Consider the following 26978-nt stretch of genomic DNA (forward strand, 5'->3'; position numbering starts at 1 on the left):
CTTTAAAGAAAAAAAGAGTGTGAAATTGTCATATAGTTCGTTTCTTTTTTAATATGGCTACAATAAAACAGTCGATTAAGGCTATAAAACAGAAATAGCAAGGAGCAGGATATTTTTATCCAAATAAATGTTTGTTTAATCAATTGTTTATATATTTACTTATGTGACAAGTACTTATCAAGAGCCCACTATGTGCCAGGCACTGATTTAGTGTTGGGGATACAACAATGAACAAGAACAAAAAGTCCCCCAACCCTCCTGGAGCTTATACTTTGATAGGGTTAAAAGGCAACAAACAAGACAAGTAAAATGCATATGATAGGTAGTAATGAGTGGTAAAGAAGAAAAAAGGGGAAGGTGAGAAAACTTGGTAGGCGTGATGAGATTTCAGACGAGGAGATCAGAAAGGAGTCCACTGAGAATCAGGGCAGAAAACAAATGAGAAGCAAAACCCATGAACTAAGCACCCTAATTACCTCCCTCCCCCGCACAACCCCAAGGAAACAACTGCAGGAGAGGAGCACACACAATACACAACCTTGAACTATGTACATGTGCACACAATCTAGCTTAGGAAATATATAGACACCGATGCAAAACCCGTGCTGTGCCCGCTTTCAAAAGTAACCAGTATCCTTAACTTGATGTAACGTTCGCTTTCTACATATGAACGTGTTCTTAAACTATGAGTGGAACCAAACTGTATACATCCTTCCGAAGTTTGTCTTTATTCAACATTACGTATTTGTAGACGTATCCCTATTGACACAAATATCTGCAGGTCATTAGCTTTAAAGTGCTCTGCAGAATTTTATCGTCTAACTACTCTCTTGCTAACAGTCATGTAACTTTCTGACGAGCAGGAATGCAAGTGGCTTTTTAAAAAAATTAATTCGTACCCCTCTTTTGTTGATCCTTTTGATTTCTACGTCGTCTGCAAAGATGTGGCTACTTTGCTTCTTGCTTTCTGATCCTTACACGTTATTTCTTTGTCTTGTTTTATACTCTGGCTCAAACTTTCAGTACCGTGTTGAAAAGAAATGGGCAGAGTAGACATATGTACTTTGTGCCTGTCTTTTAAAAAAATGCTCTCCATTATTTCCTTGAATGTGGCATTATGGGTACTTGCCATGTCCGGATATGAAAGTTCCTTTCTTATTACTGATCTCTTCAGATGTTTTTATTATGCATGAGTGTTGACATATTAAATCTATTTCTGCATCTACCAAGAGGAGCATATTACTTTTCCTCCTTATTCTTTTAACATCATAAATTATTAACTCTTCTGGTGCTCAGCTATCCTGTATTTTCAGTGTAAATACAACTTGGTCACATTTAGTTTTGTTTATTAATATATTGCTGTATTCAGTTACAACATCTTTGTAACCATGTTAAATGAACTCAGCCTACGATTTTCCTTCAAAGTATTACACTTGTCTGGGTTTAGTAAAGGTGTTCTGCTGGCTTCATAAAATGGTCTTGGAAACAAGAGTTAAAGTGAACCACAATCTCCTTCTTCTGAACGGTATCTTGAACATCTGTAATCAACTCTTGCAGCTCGCCTATTTCTACCTAGCCTTCTTTCCTCCTGAAACTAGCCAGTTTTATTATTGTTTGATAAAGTCGGTGTTTAAGGCTTTATCTACATGCTTGCAAATATCTTCACTCACTATTCCTTGGTGCATCTCACTTTTGCCTTGTGGGATTCAATTTTCTGCCTCAAATACACCTTTTAGGAATCTTTTCCAAAAACGGGATGTTAGAGGTAAAGGCTTTCGTGAAGGGTTAGAGATCAACTTGCAACTTTTGTCTTAAAATTTTATTTCAGCCTCACTACTGAGTTACAGTTCAGATGGGTCTAATGTCACTCAGTGCTTACTATTTTCCTGTCTTCTCGAACATAACACTGGAAGAAATCTGCTGTCAATCTCATGAACTCTCATTGGTAATCTCTTTTCTCTGATTGGCAAGCCAACTTCTCGGGGTCTCTCCAGTTTACTGGGTCTAAGTTTGTTTGGGTTTGAGACTTGTCATTTCCCCCCAGTCTCCTGTGATCACGGCTGCCATCAATTCTGACGAATGCTCAGCTCTTCTCTCTTCAAATATTGCCTTTTTCCCGTTTCTCAATTCCTTCCGTTGGGAACACCTATTAAATGCGTTTGGGAATCCCCATTCTATCGCCCACATGCTCACTTTACATCCTCAAAACCTAACAGGGCCTGGGGCAGAGCCAGCGCCCCAAACATACCTGCACCATGAATGAACTACTCATATTGAACCCATCGTGGAAATCGGAATAAATGCACCAGTCCGCAGAAATCTGATCAGCCATTTAGAAGAGGAAGCTCAGGCATCTCCTGGAGCCCAACTTCCCAGGAGTCGAATCTTCTTCAATCTAGTAGCCACGTTCAGATACAGAGACAGTGAAATCTGAGACGATTTAATGACAAGAACCAATTGTTGAGGTATGCCACTTGGGGTATGTACTTGGTGGGGGCCGGGGGAGCTGTGATTTGTTCTCTATTTCAAAGAAACCTGATAAAATGGCTCAGAAAATATGCAGAGCCCCAACCCACTGACGCCTCATAAATGGCAGGATACCGGGATTTAGTTCATGTTTCAAGTCTCCTCTGGGGCACTTCCTGTAGAACAGAAATGAATAATAGTTTGTGCTGACTGTGCATCTACTAGGATATAGTCTCACAATCCTTCGAGGTCGCACTGGTAGCAATATTAAATATTTTGTAGTTAAATTAAATCCAGGTATAAATGGAAGAGATTTGCCCTAAGTCGTTAAGTTAGTTAATGACTGAACCCAAATTTGATCCAGTGTCCGCCCAGCCCCAGAATCCACACTCTTCCCCTGGTACCATCCTGCTGGTCTGGATGCTGCCAACCAATTCTCAGTCAGATGGGACACGGACAGTCATCACCGTACGTGGCACCATTTGAACCAGGATGTTCCGGCCTGTTCATCTCTGATAAAAACTGTATGGTTGGGGCGCCCGGGTGGCTCGGTCGGTTGAGCATCCGACTCTTGATTCTGGCTCAGGTCATGACCTCACAGTTTGTGAGTTCGAGCCCCACGTGGAGGCTGCCCGGGATTCTCTCTCCCCTCTCCCCTTCTCCTCCGCTCACATTCTTTCTCCGTCTCTCTCTCTCTCAAAATAAACATTAAAAAAAAACATACTGTCACCATTCTCAAAAAATGCTCTTTATTCATTCCCATGTGTTATTGCATTGAATGTCCCTCCACACCCGTGACCACAGGAAGCGGGACGCTAACTACTCCACTTCCCTGATGTGGAGCCCGAGATCCACAATGAAGTGCTTCCTGCAAACTTGCAGTGTGAATGGCTGCGAGAGTTCAACCCAGCCTGCCCTCCACTCTCCAACCCCAAAGACACCGGGGGGCGGGCAGAACCATTCGGTCCTTCTCTTCACGCACAGAATGTTTAACGTCATCAACGGCATCTCTAGCAACAAAATTAGAGAAACCATAACCAAAATCTGTACTTAGAATGTATGGAAATGACATTTCTAGAACCTGTTTTGCTTTTATTAAGTCATTCAAACTTTTGCTCGCTTTATTACAATCCAGGTAGGGTGCTGGTTGTATTCGGGGCAAAAACATCCAGGCATCTCACAGCATTTTGTCTTCGCATCACGCAAACTTGAATCCTAACCACCTCCAGCTGCTGCTGACACCAGCGGATAGCTCACCGGCAATTATTCAGTTGGAAAATTTGAAACAACGTGAGTAAATCACGTTTGGCTGCAAGTGTGCCAACGTTAAAATATAATCACGAACACAGGTTGGTCGGTAACGAACCAATTTGCAAATGGTGCTAAGGGTCGGGCGCGGTATTAACACAGGCCACCTCAACATCAGTAAAAGACACTTTCAAAAGAAGACAGGATTCAAGTGGTGCAAACACAAAGACACTTCTGTTCCTGCGATGAACTACATGGGTATCTGTATTAGGACTGTTAGGATTCTAACGAAGTCAGGATTTTTAGAAGCAGCATGTGGAGGAAGAAATCGGGTACAAGACCTAAGAAAACCGTTCACAAGAAAAGGGACACAGCTCAGATTACCGCTCAGAGGGCGATCGGTACTTTCTCCTGCTCGGGCAGGCCAAGTGGAAGACCAGCGAGTGCCTGTGTCACGGCTACTCGGGTCCACACCTCATCCCACGCCGTGGGCCTTGGGCTCCAGTTGGCAGGACCAATGAGCACATACTTGGTTGGGTGACCCTCGCACAATTTTGCTGTGACACCATCCTGGAGACTATGTAACTGATATTTTACTTACCCATCTTTTTCTCATGTGTACACACACACACACGCGTGCGCGCACACACACGCACACACGCACGCACACACACACACACACACACACACACATACACACACAGTCTTAGAATCCTGAAAGGAAGGAAAAGAGACCCTTCTAGTTCATGGTCTCCCAAAAGTGCACATCGTCCAACTCAACGGAAGTCCAGAATGCGCAGGAGGCACACAGTGTTTCTGAGGGGATAACGGTCAGCTCTGATGATTTCTTTTTTGAATGGTGGCCCTAACGTGCTTTTCCAGTTCCAGTAAGCTTTGGTAAAATTTTTCAGCGGTGTCTTCATCTAGGTCCATCTAGAAAAGAAGCGAAGACAGCGATGACCAGAGAGGAAAAATGAAACAAATGGGCTCTGTGTAAAAGGAAGGCCTTCAACATACATTAGAGAACCGGAAACAAGAGAACAGGGCCGGGAGGGCAGGGCCGGGGTTTCCGACTCTGAGATCCTGAGGACGTGTTAAGACCAAACTCCAGCACTCACCAAACCTCCCGACGCTGCCCTTGCCCAGCAAGACTGAAAGGTCTGGTTTTTCTCTCCCCGCTAACCCCTGTGCCTCCAGTAACAGAAGACATCAACCGACTGTCATATAAGGACAAAACAGAAACATCAAGATTTTTTTGAACTCAAACCGCCATCTACCTAATGTCCACCTTCTTTCATACGGAGCCCTAGTTTCAGCTGGGTGCACTGCCCTCCAGATAAAAGCCCACATGCCCAGGCTCCATTGAAGATGCTGGGTGCCATGCATTCACGCTTTGGCCAGCGAGGTCTCAGTGGAAGCATGTCGTACTGCCCAGGAGTCTCCTTTACAGGCATGGGCATCCCTTCCTTTCTCCCTGCTTCTGTACTGCTCTCTTGAGCCATAAGAATGAGCGTCACACGTTATGGACGGTAGAGGGGTGACGGAAGGACCCTGGGGACCTGACAATTTGGGGGGTGCCAGACCGGCCCAACACTACCTCTCTCCAAAACTGCTTTTACGCGCAAGAAATCTAAGCTTTCATCTTGTTTAACCTGCTGTTATTTCACACTCTTCTGTTTTAAGTGATACACTGTATGTAAAAGCAAGCTTTCACCCCCTGTAAAATAAAGTGGTGTCTCTTTTCAGGTCAACACCGATTCTAAACTTCGGAAAAAAACAGTCTCTTTCTTCCCAGAGCTGAGAGGCTGAAAATCAAAGACAACTTAACATTTTGGAAATAACATTTACATTCATTTTAAACCCTGTCAAGCATTTTTCCATAATGGAACTGGAAGAGGTGTTCGAGATCTCCTTCAACCCCACCTCTGAACAGAGGAGAAAGCTGACTTCTCTGAATTAATCAACATTTAAAACACTTTCTCCAATGCATTTCAATGAAATGCCAGTAAAATATTTTGGTGTATGGAATTAAACATTTTCTCCCCGTTCATAAACAAGGCATTCCCTCTAAGGGCCTTTTTAAAAGGAAGCTTATTGGAGCGCCTGGGTGGCTCAGTCGGTTAAGCATCCAACTTCGGCTCAGGTCATGATCTCGTGGCTCGTGGGTTCGAGCCCCGTGTGGGGCACTGAAGCTGACAGCTCGGAGCCTGGAGCCTGCTTTGGACTCTATGTCTCCCTCTCTCTCTCTGCTCCTCCCCTGCTCACGTTCTGCCTCTCAAAACTGAACAAATGTTAAAGAAAACAAAAATTTGTAAACAAGGAAGCTTACTAACTTACAATACAATTCCCAAGGATTTCTTCTTCAGGATACTATGAAGTGTTACATAAAATTTGAAGGGAAAAACAAGTCATAAAGTCAGGAAACAGAAACAGCAGGATAAGACATCACACACACACACACACACACACACACACACACACACACACACGAACTGCAGCAACTTCTCAGAGCCTGTCCTGGGCCAGTGTGCATCGTGGAGGCCTCGGAAAAGGGGGAGTAAAATACGAGGCATTTCTCAAACTTGGCTGACAAACTGCTTTTTGCAAATCTTCTCAAGGAACCAGAATCCCACAGAGCATACTTTGGAAAACGCTGGAGGTTCAGAGGTTCATTGTTAGTAAACAGACACCATGGGAAGCGAGAGCACAGTCCCCTCAGGCCTCACGTTCCTCACACAGACAAGACCACCGCCGATTATGCGACGTCGTCGCTGGGGTAACTGGTCTGCCTCCATCTCATTTTATTTTATGCCAATGCCTCCCACGTAAATGAGGCAGTGGGAAATGGGAGGCTGAAATAAACCTTGCTAACAGGGGCAAAAATACAACAAAAATAGTTCTGTAAGTTCAGAAGAAATTTCCCTATTTTCTCCTATGTCACTCCATGTGTGACTTCTTTCTGGAAAGGCTATATGGAGTCTAAAAAACAGCACTCTGGGTTTTTTCCCCCACAGTTCATCCCCTGCCTCCTGAAAACACCAATGCGCGGAAGCCAGTAACTGTTGCGAGCAGAACTGAACACCCAAAGGGAAGTTAACTTCACTCAGACGCTTCACGTTTCACCCACGTTGCAGCATATCTATTGAGCACCTATCACACGCGAGGCAACGTGCTCGCAAAGGGGGTATAATCCTCCTGCTCACAGAGCTTACAGTTGGCCAGAGAAGTCCGGCGTTGAATGAATCCTACACAGAAGAGGTATGAGATGTCAAGAGAGCCTGCGACGGAGGCACTGGACCTGGTCTACCGGGTCACACAGGGCTGAGGGACAAGCCGAGGTCTCAAGCGTAAGCAGAAATTGTCCGTCAGTTGAAAGAAGAGGTAGACATTCAGGCAGAGGACATGCAAAGGCCCGGAGGCAGGAGGCAGGAGGGAGCAGATGGAAAGGAAAACAGGCCAGTGAGATGCCAGTGACCAGAACGGGAAACGAGGGAAGGGAAGCCGGGACGCCATGAGGGCCAGTTCAGCAGCCGAGCCACAGTGTAAACACATTTACCTTCTGGGTCATTACGTAATTGCTTCCGAAGCCAGTGGTGGCGCTCAGGTATTTGGTCAGGGGATTGAGAGACTCGGGCTTTTGGTGGAAAAGCCATACCTAGGAAGGAAGAGGGTGTCCATGATTCTTTTCTTCTTCTGCCCGACATGAGTGAGGCTGGTGGGGATTGATAATCAGCACTTTACCAAGCTCCGAACAAACTCTAAACCTTCTCTTGAATATCATCAGCGAACTGTAACGTCTTCGTGAGCCACTACTGTACCCAGAAGGAAGCAGGCAATCTGCTTAATAGTCCTCTTTGAAAATTTATTTAAAGCAAAGAAACCCTTGTGTTTTAGCCATCTCTCCCCTTAATCCCAAATTGAAGTTCACAGCATGGAGACGGGCTTTTTCAGAGTTGATCCTCAGCTCATGCCACGGTAAGTACACGATATGTTGTTACGTTATTTCACGTTCTTAATAGGCCTGAACTTGAACACCATTCAGGAGACGTACTGGTAAAAAGTAAGTCTCCCTACCTTCACAATTTTCCAGCCACCTAGCTCTCCCCTCTGGAAGCAAGCTAGTATCTTACATATTCCTCCAAAGAAAAGGTATTTGCTTAAAAGCTTGTATATTCTTTTCTCTTACTCAAATGGAAGCCAAATGTATACTATTCGATACTTTGCCATTTTCATTTGAACAACAGCCCTTTGAGATATTTTCAACTCGGTAAATAGAGAGCTGTTTCATTCTTTTTTAAAGAAACAGTGTTCTATCTCATGGATGGAAATTGACATAATCAATCAAGGATGTAATGTACACAATCAATTTCCAAAGGATGGACATACACGCTGTCTCCAGTCTCTGCTAGTACAAACCACGCTGCAGTGAATGATCAAAGTCTGAGAACATCTGTAAGATAAATACCAATGATGGAATTTCTGGGTCAAGGGGACGTGCGTGTGTTATTTTGAATGATCTTGCCCAACAGTCCTTGATCCAGGCTACGTCAGTCAACCCTCCCCCTGGCTAGATGGGAGAACGCTCTCTCTCTACGCCCCTGGCAGGACAGTGCGGTACCAAACTTTCTAATCTTTGCTGATCAGAGTTGAGAAACCATCTCATTACAGCCTTAAGGGGGCTGCCTCCTAGTATGAGTAAGGTCGAGCACCTTTCCATGTGATTAAGACAGTTTAAGAACTCTCTGTTCACACCCTTTGCCCACTGTTCCAATAGGTTGTTGTTTCTCTGGACTGTTGAAGCTCCTTAACCAGGAAGAAACTTAACCTGTTACTGTGATATGAGTGCCAGGTACCTTTTCTTGGGCATCGTGGTTAGTCTTTGGAGTAGACTTACAGTGAGGATTTGGGTCACACAAAATTTGATTACTTTTATTTAATCAAAATGTTCAGTCTGTTCCTGGGAGTAAGGACGCCCCCACACTCTTAGACGATTTAGAAACGTCCCCCATATTTCCTTCTAGTCATTATATATTTTAACTCCGTCGTGTGTAAATCTTTGAATTTATCTAGAGTTTTATTTGGGTGTGAGGTATGAAGATCCTATTCTATTTTTTGGCACAATTTCCAGAATAACCCCTCTCTCCCACTAATTTGGAAGGCCATCGTTGTCATATACTAGATGCCTGTGTGCTGGGGGCCTGTCCTGAATTTCCTATTCTACTCCACTGACCTGTCCATGCACCTGCCAGAACTATACTGTTTTCATTAGGACAGTTTTCTTTGAAATCGTTAACGCTGAAACACACAAAACCCTTTATAGTAAAGCTTCCTCTCGTCCGTGCCTGGAATTCCTGTTTTGCAGATAATGATAAAAGCAAATGAAAACATGTGCCCCGGCGTTCGCAGCCAGAAACCGGAGACGTGGGATCTGAAGAGAATCCGTAGAATTCCAGAGTCCACGCCCTCAACCACTGTGCTTCTGGCCACTCCGGCATAGCCCACGTAAGGAGGTGAATCTCACCTGAGATCCTTCCTGCACATGCGCTGTACCCAAATCCCCATCCATCCACATCCACCAGCATCTACAACCATCACTAAATGGCAGTCAGGGGGATACTGACTCATCCATCGACATTTTAGGAAAAAACAGCAGGGTCACAACGGATTTCTTTAAACTGTGACGTGGGTCACGCTGTCCTATCCAGAGCCAACTTATCCCTCAGAGCCCAGACCAAGGAAGCAAAGTCTGCTTCAACCAGCCCAGCTCCCACTGATTCCCCGGTGATTAGTCTGAGGACTTACCACCCGATGACAGAATGTCTTATTTTCTCGCCTATTTTTATTTTCGACATTCTCTTTTTTCCAAATACGACTCTAAGCGCCTTAGTACCTGGAGGTTTTGTCTTCTAAGTGTTCCTCGCACCGCTGACGCTCAGTATATACTTGACCGCCACACCTGATTTTCAGTATCTGAGATGTGAATGAGTAATCACATTGTCTCTAATGCTTTGGCAAATATATTAAGGACTCATTAGAAGTGGCTTAAAAGCACTTGCTTCTACAATCAATTTGTGTCCCTATAATAAATGCATTCATTTCTGCAACGTTTACCAAAACAAGAGTGGCAACCAATTTCTTTCATGTTTTCCTTGGTTAATTTCAACTCAGCCAAGATTTAAGAGGCTGCTAAGTACAAGCACTACAGTGACAGAGGACAGATAAGCTTCATCTCGTGTGACAATTCGGATCCGTTAGCAGAGGGCACCCTTGGGCCCTGGGTTGACAAACCCTCAGAGACAGCACTTCCATAGTTAATCATGTCTGCCACACGGGATCCACTTGTCACGTGTGATTTAAGGAAACGCACTGGTTTTCTAACAAAGCAACAAACCGATTCTCTAATATTTAAACAGAGGAAAGAGAATCTTCGTATAAGGAAACGGGAGTTGGACTGTGTCGCCTGTACTCTTGGCCTGCAAGATGACCTTCTCCATGGAACCGAGGGCCCGGCGACCATCCTGCTCTGCCTACCCCTGTAGTATTCCGCTGCTCTGCTCTCTAGCTGTTGGCGGACTTTGCTTCCACAGACGTGCTGTCCCTACAACCATGGTGTCCGGGGCTACGGTGGATACTAAACTTAAACTTCACTCCTAATACTCTGCGCTCGGCCTTATGGTCCCCCTTAGTCCAAAACAGGACGCTGATGATTTACATAGCCTATCGTTTCCGTTGAGATTGTTTCCACTATCAGTGAGCTGCAATTTATATCCGCTCTGGGGCACCTGAGTGGCTCAGTCGGTTGAACATCCGACTTTGGCTCAGGCCGCGATCTCACGGTGCGTGAGTTCCAGCCCCACATCGGGCTCTCTGCTGTCAGCACGGAACCTGCTTCGGATCCTCTGTCCCTCCTCTCTCTGCTCCTCCCCCGCTCGCACTCCTTCTCTCTTAAAAATAAGTAAACATTTAAAATACGTACGTAAATACATTTATATCTGCTTAGCGACCGTACAAGCTACTGCAACTCTAGCGACCTACCAGGGCTTCTGTTCCATTGTACGGTGTCAAAGTGAAAGCATTTGCAAAAAAGCGAAGCTGAGGAAAAGAAAACGACAGTTATTTTGTGGTGATTTAGAGGAGTCACCAAAGCATTATTCACTCACATACTGAAAAAAGGTTAACTTGCATTTCGTATCACTGAACACTTAAGTATCACAAGTCTAGAAAAGAAATATCACATAATCGCCATCACTCTGAGCCAGCCACTTTTAACACGGAGGCGTATTTCCTTCTCATCTTTTCCCCTTGCCTGCCACAACAGAGGGACGTTTTTTTGCCAGAGCTCTGCGAGAGAGAAACCTTTCCCGTAAGCAAGCATTTTCTAACGTGTACTGTGGAAACTCTGGTCCTGCCACGTGCCCAAAGCGCAAAACAAAAACAAATGAGCAAAAACATGGTTCCGTGGTCACACAATGCACAGCCATTCCCTTCTTGTGGGAACTTTCAATGCATTGACAGCTCAGAGAAATCCACTTTAACGTCACCTAACACAGATTTCCCCAAATTATGCCATCCTAGAACTCTTGGGAGCTACGATGCATGATCAAAGGCTCATTCCCTTAAAGAGAAGGGGCCATTCAGATGGGTGGTGCTGCGAGAGACGTAGAGGTTCCTTACTAAGGAACCTCCGACGAAGTGAAACCCTGCCACCTTCTGGTTCAACTGCTTAGATCATTTCCCAACCCTTAAACACACCTTTTGGGTCCGCAGTCGAAGAGAAAGTAGGAGCAGAAGTGTCTGTCACTCACCAGCCATATGATTGGCATCAGCAGTGTCCACACAAAGGGAGGGAGAATTCCACACGTCATATTGGTCACCATGGTACCCGGGCACACCACACTGGAATACAGACCCTGGGAGCAGAGACAGGAGCAGTCGTAAGACTCAAATTCCGTGCATACCAACGCAGCCCATCTACATGCTCCTGAATGCAGGAGAGACGCCAATGAGCCAGGAAGCCAGGGCGCGGAGGGTTTGTGCTCTGAGCTGCCCTCGAAGGTGGGCAAGCCATTTCGGCGTAAGAATCACGTGCGGAGAGCTCGCTACGGAGAGGCACTCAGGATGCAAAAACTAGTTAAGACAGGGTCTCTGCTCTCAAGAAACTCCCAGTACAAAGAACAGCCACGCTGGAGGCTGGAAGAGAAAAGCAGGATCCGGTTACCCGAGTCTGCGACGTGTTGGCGTAATCGAAGGCCAGTTTATTGATCGTAGTAAGTCCTGAAGATGAAGAAGACATTTCCAGTACAGTGTCTGCCTTCAAGAAGTTTCTGATCTACACGTCACAGACAGCCAAACCTAAAAGCCTGGGTCTGCCCCCCACAGGCACATAAGAAGAACACCTCTGGCTCGAGGGGGGAGCTCGTGCCGTGAGAGGGGAATGGAGGGTTGCGTGTGGCGCCACAAAGACACTGCTCGCGCAGCCAGCCCTCCATCAGCTCCCTAGCCCGGCACCTGTCATTTTAGAAAGATCTGCCCTAGGAAGAGAGCCCAGCTACCAGGAAGGGCTTTACTAATCCCTGCAGCACTGGGATTCGTCTTGCTAGTTTATTCAGGTCAATTTTTACTACATTTTACCTCACGTAGCTGCTGACCATTTTAACTCCTACTTTTCTCGCTTGTAATTTTATGTTTTCTTTTAAAAGAAAATAGGACACATCAGTGTACCACCAACTGGTCAGTGGACAGGAAGCACCCTGGGTAACAGAAGCTAGAGTTTTGCTTTCTTTATTCAGAGCTGCAGAGGTCTGGTGGCGCCTGCCACAGACAATCCAATGCCCAGGGATCCTGTGGTCCACCAAAGGTCCCCTGAAAACAGTTAAGAGCCTGGACTCATCAGCGACCCCAAATTCTCCCCAAGAAAGTAACATAGCTCCCCCCCGCAGATAGCTGAGGAGGATTTCTTATTCTGGCAGCTAGCTAGGAAGTCAGGGCCTACTCAGTCCTAAGCGAAGAAATCTGTGAACTGAAACCCAAGGTCCCTGAGACACGTGATGTTCTAACGTTGAGCAACAAAAGAAACAAACAAGGAGGCAGCCTCGTCCAAGAACACGGTCCCCCCACACGTCACAGGGAATCAGCTGTGAGGACCTGAGTGGTTCGGAGACGTGTGTGACGGGTCATTAATGAAGGATTAAACTCTACCAAGTAGCCGGCACGGACCCGCCAGCATTTCCAGTGCTACGAGCCTTTAAAAGGATGGAGTTCTCCCGGGGCCCCTGGGTGGCTCCGTCGGTTAAGCATCCGACTTCGGCTCAGGTCATGATCTCGCGGTTCGTGGGTTCGAGCCCCGCGTCGGGCTCTGCGCTGACAGCTCGGAGCCTGGAGCCTGCTTCCGATTCTGTGTCTCCCTCTCTCTCTGCCCCTCCCCCACTTATGCTCTGTCTCTCTCTGTCTCTCAAAAATAAATAAATGTATATATATAAAAAAGGAAAACCAATCATACAGATGTTAGAAGGCAGCAGCATTAGCCAAAACTCCCTTTCTTGTAAAAGATGAAATCCCAAAGCTTACTGGACAATTAAAACATACGCAAAGTCCCAGAGCATTTTACGAAAAGAGCAGCTAATCCACTCTGACCTTGTCCCCGAAAGGGAGCTGCCAGAAACAAGCAGTTGTGACAACTTTTTAAACATCTCAAGAAACCTCAGAAGGAGGCTAACAACTAGACCAACACACGGACTCAAGAAATAATAATAACAATAATAATCCTGATGATGATGGCCATACAAACACGTACAAGCACAGGTGCACACACATAGACCACACGCCTTCTGTACACCCGGGGCACCTCCACACGTGCACACACCACCTACACGATCACATTCACATCTGCACACACCTGCAAACCCGACATGTGCGTGTGGGCAGGCACACCCTCGTGTGCACACACGTGCAGACGTGCTCATGCACAAGCACATTCCGAGACCACGGCTGCGACTGCATCACACCCGGCCCCTCTTCAACCCTCCTAACGAATCTGTGAAGCAGGCACTGTTTTTCAGATGAGGAAACTGAGGCACGGGGAGATGAGATAATTTGTCCAAGGATTCCAATCCGGTTCTAGGGGAACGTTCTCAGCTTCGACTCTTCACTGAGAGGCACGGTTCTAGGACCCGGACCACAGAAGAGAGAGCTCCACCTGACAAGGTGTCCATTCCAGAATAAACCAGGTCTAGACTATCACAGAAGGCCCAGACTATGGGGGCGCCTGGGTGGCTCAGTCGGTTAACTGGCTGACTCTTGATTTCGGCTCAGGTCACGATCTCAGAGTTCACGAGTTCGAGCCCTGCATCAGGCTCTGCGCTGACGGTGCGGAGCCTGCTTCAGATCCTGTCTCCCTCTCTCTGCCTCTCATCTGCGTGTGCTCTCTCTCAGAAATAAATAAATTAAAAAAAAAAAAAAAAAAGCCTTAGACTATTTCTGACGTATCATCAGAGAAGGTCCAGCAAGGGCAGACAGCTCCTTGGTTATCTTTTTCTCTCTCCTTTCTCTGCAACCCTAAGCCTGGCCCAGTGCCCTACACGCGGTAGGTCTTTTGTAAATATTAGTGGAATTAAATTTCCCCACAGTCCCACACTCAAACAGCAGAGTCAAAGCAAACAAAGGAAAATGCCATGGGAAAGACTGGAGATTTTCAGTTAAGATTTTAGACCCGAACAAGGGAGACATTCAGAGCAGCAGTGAGTTCCAGACCACAGAGGCCACAAGGAGCCAGTGAGACTGACAAGGGTTGCCTTCTGCAAAGACACACCCCCTAAACCCAGCGTCCTCATAAAGACAGAGCTCTGGAGCGTCACCCAAGCCCACTGTGCAGAAGGCTTTGTCACCCCTGGCTGTCCTGTAGCACCTGATATGGCAGACACTGGGACATGGTTTAGTGGGAAAGTTCCAACCTACAGTCACACGGCCCTGGGCTCAACTCTGAGCTCTACCATTAGTAACGAGTTGTGCGTGACGGCTGGGGGCAATCACCTAACCCTCATCTGAAGATGGGGATACTCAGACCTACTGTCCGCACTGTCCCTGGGACAGGAAAGGCATTGAATGACACACACAGGTAAGGATACAGCACCTGAAACGCAGCAGGTGCTTCACAGTAGGTACTCGCATCATTCGTGGGTCCCGTTCTGCTGCGGAAGCCAGAGCTGCCGAGGAGCTACGGGACGGCGAATGAATGCCCGTGTACCCAAGGCCAGGAGCTAATTATCTCTGCCCTAAAACTTTTACACGCACCACCTGTCACTCCTTTTCATGTCTTCTCTTGTCTTCACGGCAATCCTGCTCAAGAAACAGTACTGCATCTTCTAAGTGACAACAGTTAACAGAAAGCCAAGGTGACCAGGAAATCAACTGTAGTTCAGAAATCACCACCCTGCCATGTCTGCGTCACGGAGACAGGACTCACCCGCGAGTTGAAGTTCCTGTTCACAGCCACGCTGAGCAGGTCAACCGCGTACTTGGAGGAGCTGTAGGGCTCCTGGCCTCTGCTGTGTTGGATGTCCTCGAGGCAGAAATTCGATTTCCTTGCATTGCGAGACGATGTCCAGATAAGCTGGGAAGGACTGTCACTGTGACAGAGGAGAGGTGCCAGTTCCTGAATCTGAAGGAGATTTAAAAAAGAACAAAAAAGGAACAAAAAATGGATCAAAATCTACCGGAGGCGTACAGGGCAACAACCGGGAAACTACTATAAATGTATGCAGGAACTGAACAGGTAGGTCGTTGCTGGGGCGGCTCTCACAGACACGCGAGAGAGGAGGCCAGAATGATCCATGTGGAAATGAGTTCGAGACATCAGACGAACTGATGTTTAGCTTCATAAAGATACAGATGGTTACATATAAAAATATTTATAACATCTACTATAACATCACTATAACATATACTAACATATACACGGGTTACTATGCACGGATTCTCTCCCTGCTCCATCAGCCTAGAAGCTACTGATGCATCAATAGCAACGAGCCCTCGAATCTTGGTTTCTAATACCACTGTCCAGCAAGAGGAACCAGATCTCCTTAGAGAAAACTCGGATTCTAGGACTGGGGCAGGAAATGTACCGATGAGCCCACAGCATCGTGCAGTGCCAGAACGGGCATGCTCAAAACATAAACGGGAAACCATGACAATGAGGCTACATCAAAGACATGCAGGGTCCAACAGAGAGCACCCCCAATGGCCCAAAGGGACACAACTTGAGCAAATCATTTTTTTTGCACAAAATACGGTATTTACAACTCAAAGTAGGAAATGAGTATCCACAAGCCCACGTGAATATAATAAATGATTTTTTTTAGCTTTTTTGAGATCAAATCAACCAAGAAATGATTGAATAAAGAATTAAATGGGGGGGGGGGCGCCTGGATGGCTCAGTTGGTTAAGCATCCAACTCCAGCTCAGGTCATGATCTCATGATTCATGAGTTCAAGCCTCACATCAGGCTCTGTGCTGACAGCTCAGAGCCTGGAGCCTGCTTCAAATTCTGTGTCTCCCTCTCTCTCTCTGCCCCGACCCTACTCACTCTCTCTCAAAACTAAATAAATGTTAAAAAAAAAAAATTAAAAAAAAAAAAAAAAGAATTAAACGGGGAACGGACAAATCTTTCTTGCAGAAAGCTTCCAGATAATTTAGGTAGCTAATCGACCCTTCAGGGGGTCAAACACAACCTCTTAAGTGTGAGCTACACACACTAACTCTCTTCCAAAGAGTACAATATGGAAAAGGAGAGAAAAACCAGAGAGGAACTTGACAATGAGAAACCTGACCGACACTACCTTGAGCCAGGGGATGGAAGAGAACATCAATGCTGATAAGCCACGATGACAGTTCACACCCTTGATATTATGTGACGAGAATGGTACTTAACCTCTGTGGTCCTCCTCCCACACATGACTCAAGTCTAACCACGAGAAAAACTTCAGACAAATCCCAACTGAGGGCTGCCTACAAAATACCTCAGCAGTGATCCTCAAAACTGTCAAGGTCATCAAAACCAAGGGCAGTCTGAACAACTGTCACAACCAAGGGGAACCTAAGGGGACAGCTACTAAATGTACTGTGGTATCCAAGATGGGATCTTAGAAAATTGAAGAAATCTGAATGAAGTTTGGACTCCCGCTAATAATAATGTTGGTTCTCAGATTGCAACAAATGTACTACATCAAGGAAAGGTGTTAAATAAGACAGGAAACTGGGGGTCCAGGAACTCTCTGTACTATATTTGCAATAATTCTGTAAATCAAACTATTGGAAAACAAACAAAAAACTTACTAAAGAAAAACCTAGGAAAGTTTCCAGATGCGCTCCATCCACATTTGTGATGAACAAATAAATCAAATGCAAGCAAAGAAACTCAAAAACCCGAGATTAAATCAAGTTAACTGGTACCACTCTGTGCTTGGAACTTCACGGAAATTACCTCTATACTTTGTAACGATCCTAAAAGTTTGGTCATGTTGCATATGGATCAAACTTGGGATGGATCCATTTATAAAATGCACTGACACCTGGAAACTAGAATCCAAGTTTGTGTTCCATAGAAAGTGGTAAGATTCTTAAACCTATTTGAAGACAGTGGGAAGCATTCTAAGCCTCCTGATTATTTTATTAGACAAATCAATTTCCAAACTCCAGCTGCCTTGCCCACCTGTCAAAGGATCCACAGGCTGGGTCGTGTCACCAGGACACCTATGCTAACTCTGCCCACGGCCACCACTCTCCTCCGCCATTCCCCTCACCCAGATGACCCCAATACTTGATCTTCTGAACAACCTAATTTTTAAACACTAGACTCATCAAAAAACTCACAGAGTCGTAATAGCAATAATTATCTTCTATCGTTATCGATTAATTTAATAATTCAAGAAGAGGGCAAAGAACGAGTATTATAAAAAGATACAGGAAATACTAGATAACTGATCTGTGGAAAGGTATAAAAACAAAGACCAGACAAGAATTCAATCCCGTTCTGACTTTACGTGTTAACGAACTTTTGCCATTGAAAAAGTAACACCACATCGCATTAAATAAACAGCACTAAAGGTTATAGACTGAAACATGAAACTCCCCCTCCTTGCTGATACCCTGGTACCCGAGTTCATCAAGGTGACCAGTGCTCCCAGCTTCCTCTGTATCATTCTAGAAATATTATACACATTTATCTACACTCTGTGAGGATACATCTTCTCCTGTGTTTACATACATGAGACCACACTATACACATTATGCCTCGCTAGTCCTTCTTTATGATAAAATGCTAGAAGCCGTCCCACAGAAGTGCAAAATATTTATCACGTGTCTTTGAACGGGTCCATACTGTTCCAGAGTTTGGCTACACCTTCATTTATTGCAAATACAGGCTGGTGCTGAAAGAGGTCCAATTTTAAGGGAAATTAGGCTTAAGGTGGAGACAGGTGGTGGCAAATAAAAAGGTGTCAGAAATACAGGTTCTGCGCTGGCCAACCCAGCATCAGGAGTCCCTGCAACACCAAGGAATTACAGGCAACCAGCAACGTGGTCTGGCATTACTTCACGCACAGTAAAGCTGTCCCATGGGGTCAAGCCTGAGGCAAGAGCCCTGAACAAGCCAGGCAAACTGCACACCTCCCGCTTAACTCCACGCGCGTGCCTGGAACTGTAACGCAGTATAGACACCCAAGAATCTGCAGTCACGATAATAAAAGATCGGGTATGAATTCCCATTTAACAATGGCTTGCCCTTGGTGGGCTTGCCCACCACCCCATCCTGTCTGATGCCAAGCCAAGTGTCAAAGAACATTCAGAACAGGACTGGTATACTTTCTCACAGTTCTGCGCACGCGTGCACGCACACACGCGCGCGCGCACACACACACACACACACACACACACACACACACGCCGTGTGCCTCTTTCGCGCTTTTCCCTCCACTCTCTAGAGCCAATGTCAAAAGAAAAAATTAATGTATCAATACACTGCTTTAGGGAAGCAATGTTTTCAGAGAGTACAGCGATCATCCTATTTAAGTACTCGACGACTTAATGCTAGCCAGGAATTTGTGAGCTGAACAAAGAGCCCTGGGCTGCAGCCATGTGAGCCTTCAAGGTTACAACACTAACGTGGGCCGAATGAGCCTCAAGTCTTTTTACCAGGATGAAGTGGCCAAAGACGTTGGTCTCAAACACCTCCTGGAGCCCGTCGGCAGTGATCTTATCTTCCTGGGTCAGCAATCCTTCAGCTGTGGAGAACATATGAATCACTTTTCTGAAACAGGAGAAGACAAGTGTATGACTTTTAAAAGCTTCTTTAACTGAAGATCCTGAAAAACGCTCCCTGCTGCCCCTCCCCTGCCCCAAAACTACATTTTCCTTGATCCTATAACATCAGGAATAAAAACGTGGGGTTCCTGGGTGGCTCCGCTGGTTAAGCAGCCGACTCGACCTCGGCCCCAGTCATGATCTCACGGTTCGTGAGTTCCATCCCCGTGTCGGGCTCTGTGCTGACAGCGTGCGGGGCCTGCTTGGGATGCTCTCTCTCCTTCTCTCTCTGCCCCTCCCCCACTCTGTCTCTCACAAAATAAGTAAACATTTTTTTAAGGTTTTTTTTTTAATGTTTTATTTATTTTTGAGAGCCAGAGAGACAGAGCACGAGCTGGGGAGGGGCAGAGAGAGAGGGAGACACAGAATCTGAAACAGGCTCCAGGCTCTGAGCTGTCAGCACAGAGCCCGATGCGGGGCTCGATCTCATGAACCATGAGATGGTGACCTGAGCCAAAGTCGGACGTTTAACCGACTGAGCCACCCAGGCGCCCTAAATGTTTCTTTAAAAAGAATAAAAATATCGATTTCTCGGACTGAGTCACGGTGAGTGCATAAGACACAAAAATGCTTCCTTTCTCCCAATTCAGAGACATATTTACATACCTCTAACTCCTACCACCAACAGGAACCTGACACAAAAAACCTGCTGCTAAAAGTCTCTTCACCTTTTCCCGCATTAGGGTGCAGGTGAACCTCTGTGGGGAAATAACAGCCATGCCAAGGGGAAAATGTCTCACCCCAGCACAAACTGATGTTTAACTGCGAAAGTTACACAGGTTAGTTTTCTACGGGGAATTCCTGAAGCACCCAACACATTAACACGGTGATTTGCCACGAGATCAACTTATTAGGTCAAGACCAGCATGTGTGTGTGTGTGTGTGTGTGTGTGTGTGTGTGTGTGTATGTGTGTGTGTGTGATGGAAGAGAAATAAAATAAAAGTAGCAACGTAGTAAGGAGCGTGCAAAAAGAGTATGAATATCTATTTATAAGTACACGAGGTCACAAAATAAGGTATATTTCTTACTACAGGTCACGGTCAAACACTTCTGGAGCCACTGTGCTACTCCGTATAGAGAATCTCCCAGGGGCACCTTTAGCTGGGCGCGCTTCCCAGCCCCCCGGGCAAAGCACCTGCCACAGAGCTGGGAGATACTTCCAAAGCAGGTCTCGTGGATACTGGAGTCTCGCGGACAATGCTGCCTGATTCTGAAATGTTCTTGCTGCTAATCACACCCAGGCAGACTAGAAATGCACCTTCTGAAACATCCAGCCGTCTGGAATGTCCTGGAGACCTAGAACACCCCGAGATCCAGGACTTCCAGCCTCTCCCACAAAAGACGGATGCTTTTCTTTCACGATGCGGCTGCAACACTTCCTGTCTCGACTCTTCTCCACCGCCCCTCAGCCCCCTAACTTAACCTGCCGAGGGCAAAACCAGGCAAAAAAAGGAACGGGTTCCTTCCACTGGGTTCATCTAGAAATTGAACATTACCTTGAAAAGAGGCCAGAGAAAAGCGCTTTGATATTTAGCTGTGGGTTGGGCATGATCCCAGCGTTCAGATAGACATAGTCTAATCTCTGAAACCTGCAAGGAAAACACCACGATAAGACGGTTCATTATCCCGAGAGCAACTGGAATAAAGAAAGCCTATGAGGGACAGAAAACACTTTCTGAACCAAAAAAAGCGGCCACAGCCAGTTGAAGGGAATGTACAACACATCACACATTACACCCACTTCTTTCTCAACGGTTTCTCTTTAGCCACAAGAAATATCTGAGTATTCTTTTTTTTTTTTTTTTTTGACGGTGGCTGCAAACAGAATTTGGGGAGCTAGGCTGGGTTTTGAAGTTACATCTCAGATCAACACTCCTCCCACCTCCGTCCTCCCAATTAGGATCTGCACACGGCCACCCTCGGTCTACTAAACCAACTCTCCTTCTGGTCTTAGAAACATTTTGCCTTTTTTTTTTTTAAAGAGTCACAGGGGCGCCTGGGTAGCTCAGTCAGTTAAGCGTCCGACTTCGGCTCAGGTCATGATCTCACGGTCCGTGAGTTCGAGCCCCGCGTCGGGCTCTGTGCTGACAGCTCGGAGCCTGGAGCCTGCTTCGGATTCTGTGTCTCTCTCTGCCCCTCCCCCGTTCATGCTCTGTCTCTCTCTGTCTCAAAAATAAATAAACATTAAAAAAAAATTAAAAAAAAAAAAGAGTCACATCTTCCCTGTTGATAGGTAAAATTTATATCATATTGATAATCGCCCAATCTGATCCATTAATGCTGGAACCTGAATGCCAAGATATCTACTGAAGCAAAAGATGCATGTGGAAACCTGTCACTGTTCGTGGCCGGCTCCTCTGTATCACAAGATGAGGGGGGCTCACAAGAATACAACGAGATTACGGAAGCTGAATGGGGGGAAGGCACATGTCATGGAACCCGCCATGGAGAGAACAGTGAAATGTGGACTAGAGGGAGCACTTTCATATTGAAACCCCATGTGAGACTTAATGTAGTGTACTCCTCTTGAGCTAGGGGCAAGCCTGCCCTCGTGACACTCACAGACACCATGAATATTCAGAATATCCCCTAGACTTCTGCGCATTACACGGTCTCCGTGCCCTCTTGTGTGCGGCCCAAGACAACACGGGCCGTAGCTACTAAAGCTGGGACCCTAAAATACATCCACGCTCACCAATTCAGATCCCACACAAACATTTCTTGATCAGTCTACAAGTGATGAACAGCCAAATGACTCTAATTACTACATTTACTGTTTAAAATCCTGACGTGGAAGGGGTGCCCGGGTGGCTCAGTCGGTTGAGCATCCGACTTGGGCTCAGGTCAGGATCTCACGGTTCGGGAGTTCCAGCCCCGCGTCGGGCTCTGTGCGGACAGCCCAGAGCCTGCTTCGGGTTCTGTGTCTCCCTCTCTCTCTCTGGCCCTCCCCTGTTCACCCTCTGTCTGTCTGTCTCTCTCTCAAAAATAAAAAAGTTATAAAAAATTATTTTTAAACATGCTGACGTGGATACTACTGGACCATCCACATAAGCACCAGTCATGTGGGCCCATCTATTGTTGGATGTTCCGTCACCTAATTTGCAAACTTCCATCTAAGAACATGAACACATCTTGCTAGGAATGGAAAGGAAATGTTTAGCAAAGGGTGGAAATTGCACCAGAATGCCAGATTCAGGTCTGGCTTCAGTAAAATGGCATACTCACCACTCTCAAAGATTAAGTGACGGAACATTAAGTGCTCTAGTCTGGATAAAATGGAACTACAATTTCTTACTGGTTTTCCTCTGCACGTAGCTTACAGAAGAGAGTCGTGCGGCCAGAAAACCCAGGTGTCAGGAATGGTGCTGAATTAGCCAACGGAAGGGACCTTCCCAAGCTCTCTTTGGCTCGAATTTACCTCGGGTCTACCATCATGGACAACCATTTGGGGCCATTAAGTGCAGGAGATCCTTTTTTTTTAAGGTTATTTATTTATTTTGAGAGAGAGACAGACAGATATGAGCAGCAGGGTCGGGGCAGAGACAGGATCCCAAGTGGGCTCCACACTGTCAGCGCAGAGCCCAGTGTGGGGCTTGAACTCATGAACCGTGAGATCATGACCTGAGCTGAAGTTGGACACTCAACCGACTGAGCCACCCGGGCGCCCCAGCAGATTCTTGACATAGTAATGGATATGTCTGGACACGAGCACACATCCCCAAATTTGTGACTCTCGCTACAACTATCATTTCCTAACTTTGGGAGACACCACTCAGCTCAGCAAGAGCTGTTCTGCTGATGAAATAAATACATCAAAGCTGCACAAAATGCTGACGGCAGACACGTATTACCTTTGTGCTCCCTTCTACCTTACTGCCCTGCGGCCTCAAATCCCTGCAAAATCACTACAACTCAAACTAAATGCTAAGTCACGAAGCTTGTGATAACTAAACATCTTGAAACTTTGAAGGCAACTGAGAAAAGTCAATACTATGAACGTTACAACTTAAAATCTCGAAAGTCAACTGTACTAGCACGGGCTACTCTTAACTGAGGACAAAGGCTCTTCTCTGCTAAGTGAGGAAACACCACGAAATCTCTACAAAACAGAAAAGACACGCTGGCTGAGAAGGTTTGGGGAAAACAATGCCTGAAACCTGATTTGAGCTCGAAACGTCTGTCCTGACGCTAGGGTTTTTTAAATACCTTTATTGAGCGGTTTCACAGACTTGGAAAGTCAAAGTTATGGAAGAGCAGAGGATAGGAAATGTAGATATTCTCAGTTTTTTAGAAGGATGATGTGGCAGAAAATTCCAGGAGCTCAGGACTAGTGAGAAGTGAGATTTCCCAACAGGGTGAGGCTGCACCCAGAAGAGCTGGGTGAAGAAGGCCGGCTTCCACCTTCACCCTGTCCCTTGTGTCTTTGGAACAGGGACAGGCAAATGGCCAGCAATTCCCACATGCAAAACACGAATTGCATTCTTCAGTAGATGCCTTTACCAAGAAGACCTTCCTCGTTTTTACTGGACATCATTTTACTGTCCGCGGAAACAAAGTGGCTTAAGGACCTCGAGGACAGGGGTGACTGGGTGCCTCAGCCCATTGAGCGTCTGGCTTCGGCTCAGGTCATGATCTCACAGTTCGTGGGTTTGAGCCCCACGTCGGGCTCTGCTGACAGCTCAGAGCCTGGATTCTGTGTGCCCCTCCCCCGCTACTGCTCTGTCTTTGTCCCTCAAAAATGAATAAATGTTTAAAAAAAAAGTTAAAAAAAAAAAAGGACCTCAAAGACAAAAATGTTTGAAAATTAAGTATTCCACATATCTCCGGGGCTCAGTACAGACCGGTGCAGGGCTCCTGACCTTTTTGGATCATAAATTCTTCCTAGAATTTAAAATTTACAAAAAAAAAAAAAAGCATGCCATCTTTCCCCAGAAAACAAATGCACTGTGCACCTGTATGCAATTTTGTGCACACTTTCTAGGGAGTTATACGTCCAAGGACCCTATTCCTTCATACACCAAATATTTCTCAGATACCTGTTATACGCCAATTACTGTGTCGATGTGAACAAATCTTTATGGACCTGTGGGGGAAAAAATCTCCGAAGAAACAGGATGCAGACGTGGGCTCTAAGACCAACCCAACCGACAGGAAGTCCAACCACCTTCTCAGCCACATTCCTCTTATCTCTGCGTCTCAGGCTCTTCACCTGGTAAATGTCAACACCTGTCCAACCTACTTCATGCAGGTGTGACACAGAGGAAAGATACAAAAACCGCATTCAGAAAGGAATCACCTTGCTGTCCACGCAACTGACCACACATCAAGGCGTCCTCATAAATTCATCCCCGTGAGATAATCACGATTATGACTGAGCACGAAGGTGCGGTGAGTCTCTCCATACGGATCTCCCCGGCACGACTACGGCTTGCGCCGCGCCTGTTTCTTTCTAGGTTTCCCTACCCTTTTCTATTCTGTTCGCCGCTGTGTGACGCAATCAGGTGAGAGAAAACCCATCAGCAAGAGGCGTACCTTTGCTTGAGCTCCCGGGAAGCCCGGAACACCGACTGCAGGTCGCTGACATCCACCTGCACGATGCTGACCTCGGCGAGGGGGCGAGAGGCCAGCAGAGCCGCGCGGACCGCTTCCGCTTTGCTCCCGTTCCTGCAGGCCAGACACAGGTGCAGCTCGTGGTCCTCCTCCAGCAGCCGCTTGCAGAGGGCGAGGCCAACGCCGCTGGGGGTCAGTTCGGACACGGAATATGCGTTAATTCAGGCGGTGCCACAGAGGCCTTTCCCTCCGGTTCAGAGAGCCGACCTTGTCAACGTGAGCTCCGATGAGGGGCCCGGGCGGGGAAAAAAGACTCAAAAACTATGAAAAGAAAGGAACCCCCTACCCCAACTGAATAGTCAGTCCCTCTCTCAGGACGCTGTCCCGTGTGTTTCTCTCATTCTGCAAACGCTGTCGCCCACAAATAACTGCACTGCAAATGAGAGCTGTCTTTCAATGCAGCGATTAACCTGCGAGCAGGGTTCCTTCTGGACTTGTTACGACACTCATGAACGTGATTCAGAGCATCGCCAGCAAGAGCTGAAAAGAGCATCATATGAGCTGTTTCCCGTGTGCATGTTTGACTCTGCTGTCTAGGTTCCTCAAGGGCAAGGGCTCCACGCCCCGTTGGTATGGTGGCCACTATCAGGGGCAAGAGCAGCTCCCGATAAGGACTGGATGGATCTTTCACTACCGCGGCAGGAGGCAGGTTCCTCTCAACTACTACGAGATCGAATAACCACTAGGAGAGAAAAAACCCAACGTGATTAAGTAGAAGGTAGGAAGAGGAAATACAAGATGGGCACCAGGAAAGAGGACGAGTCAAGGATAGATAAACTCCTTAGAAAAGGCATTTGAAACTGCACAGTAGGTGGGAACAGTACTCCGACCAGCCTGGCTGGGGGCGGCCGGAGCCTGGGCTTTGCCAACAGAGCATCAGGTATATTTACACTTGTTCCTCCTCACTTGAGAATAGCAGGTCTTTATGATAATTATCCAATTGCATCCATCACAACGTATGCGAAAGAAGCAAACATACAAAATCAACTCGGGTCACTTCAAGGACAGCTTGGGAAGCCCCGAATCCGTTGTTGAGGGCACTGAGGAGAGGACACGCTAAACCAGGCCACTCACAGACACCTGCCACGCTGGCTTAGCTAATAGGGATGCGGCTAGGTAGCCCCGAGTGGACGGATTTTAGATGACATTGGACATATCCCCTGCCTTCATCCCTCCCCACTGCAACGGGCAGGAGAATGGCTGGGGCTGGGGGGGGGGGGGTGTCGCCTCCACACGTTCTTCACATTAGTGCAAAGAGAAAACAGAGGGGGCGGAGTCCACGCGGGCAACCCTGGAATAACTAGAAACGGGCGGTGATGGTGCTGTGCGCGCCTCCCGGGACTTTGCAGAAGACGGTTAGTTTTGTAACAGTGTGTGCAGGCGTCCAGCTCTGCGCTGGATGGAATGACACACCCCACCCCCACCCCGTCCTCCTGCTCACGGGTGTCGACACATATCCGGGGTGCAGCGTCCTGCACAGACAGGACACCGGGACTACAAGACGGACCAGGTGCAGGAGGCGGGGGTCGGCGTGGAGAGCGCCCCTGTCCCGGACACCAACAGGACCCCCGCGACGCCCCCAGGCTGCTTTTCCGCCGTCACGTTCAATTCCGGCACCGGCTCCCGAGCCCCCTGCGCGGCCGGACGCCGGGACGTCGCGCGCCGGGGACCCGGGAACAGCGGGGCAGGTGCTCGCGCGAGGTCCCACCGCGCAAGGCCGGGGACGCGCGCTCCCGGGGGCGGTCGCCGGCGGTGGCCCGCCCCGTACTTCCTGCTCCCTGAGACCCCTGACCCGCCGCTGCCGCCGCCGCGATCGCCGAGGACGCCTCACCTGCTCGCCCCGGTGACCAACACCGCTTTCCGCATGGTCTCCCACCCCGCCGCCCAGCCGCGGAGCCGGCACCCGCCACTGCCTCGCGAGCAGTGGAAACCAGAAGCGCTCCTCGGCCACGCCCACGCCGCTGCTGTCCAATCAGGACCCGACGGTGCTCCCCTCGCGTCATCGGCTCTTCTCCAATCGCGGCCGGCGGTGCGCTCTAGGCGCCGGGCCCCGTGTGGGGTGAGGTAGGCCGAGGGGCGGAGCCGCACCCGAGCCAATCCGGACGCTCGTCGTCCCACCCTAGCTCAGGTGTCCCGCGGGACCCACCCGGCTCCTGCTGCACCTGCCCTTTGCTGGGTCGGGCTTTCCCCCAGCAGAGCACTGGGGCGCGGGATGCGTGGCAGGCACGGGATCTGTACCCTGGTGCCCCCGCCTGGCCTCTATTGCAGGAAGGCCTCAGGATGTTTGCACCAGAACTCC

At 47.4% G+C, this 26978-nt stretch overlaps 1 protein-coding gene across 5 annotated transcripts; it reads right to left on the reverse strand.

Moving 5' to 3' along the window:
- Positions 1 to 4390: 4390 nt before the first annotated feature.
- On the reverse strand, positions 4391 to 26616 carry HSD17B7 (hydroxysteroid 17-beta dehydrogenase 7). Of its 5 annotated transcripts, XM_049634605.1 has the most exons (9): positions 26511 to 26616; positions 24602 to 24805; positions 20566 to 20658; positions 18901 to 19015; positions 15176 to 15370; positions 11520 to 11624; positions 10750 to 10806; positions 7271 to 7369; positions 4391 to 4647 (listed from the first exon to the last, which is right to left on the reverse strand). In XM_049634605.1, exons 1-9 carry the CDS (start codon positions 26543 to 26545, stop codon positions 4546 to 4548), a joined length of 1005 nt encoding a protein of 334 aa, XP_049490562.1. In that variant the 5' UTR covers positions 26546 to 26616; the 3' UTR covers positions 4391 to 4545. The 5 variants fall into 5 exon arrangements, with proteins under 5 accessions (XP_049490562.1, XP_049490563.1, XP_049490565.1 ...); XM_049634606.1 differs by lacking the exon at positions 7271 to 7369; XM_049634608.1 differs by lacking the exon at positions 7271 to 7369 and having other exon boundaries at positions 4562 to 4647; positions 11467 to 11624.
- Positions 26617 to 26978: the final 362 nt, after the last annotated feature.

This window comes from Panthera uncia, chromosome F1, assembly GCF_023721935.1.
Source record: "Panthera uncia isolate 11264 chromosome F1, Puncia_PCG_1.0, whole genome shotgun sequence".
Lineage (NCBI taxonomy): Eukaryota > Metazoa > Chordata > Mammalia > Carnivora > Felidae > Panthera > Panthera uncia.

Bases quoted from the DNA above. Each gene is read 5' to 3' on its own strand.
- HSD17B7 (XM_049634605.1), bottom strand. From the start codon at position 26,545: ATGCGGAAAGCGGTGTTGGTCACCGGGGCGAGCAG. The intron at 15,371-18,900 runs GTAAAAAGACTT...AATCTCCTTCAG, and splicing joins TCTTTGGCCACTTCATCCTG to ATTCAGGAACTGGCACCTCT. The intron at 4,648-7,270 runs GTAAATGTGTTT...CTTCTTTTCTAG, and splicing joins ATTACGTAATGACCCAGAAG to ATGGACCTAGATGAAGACAC.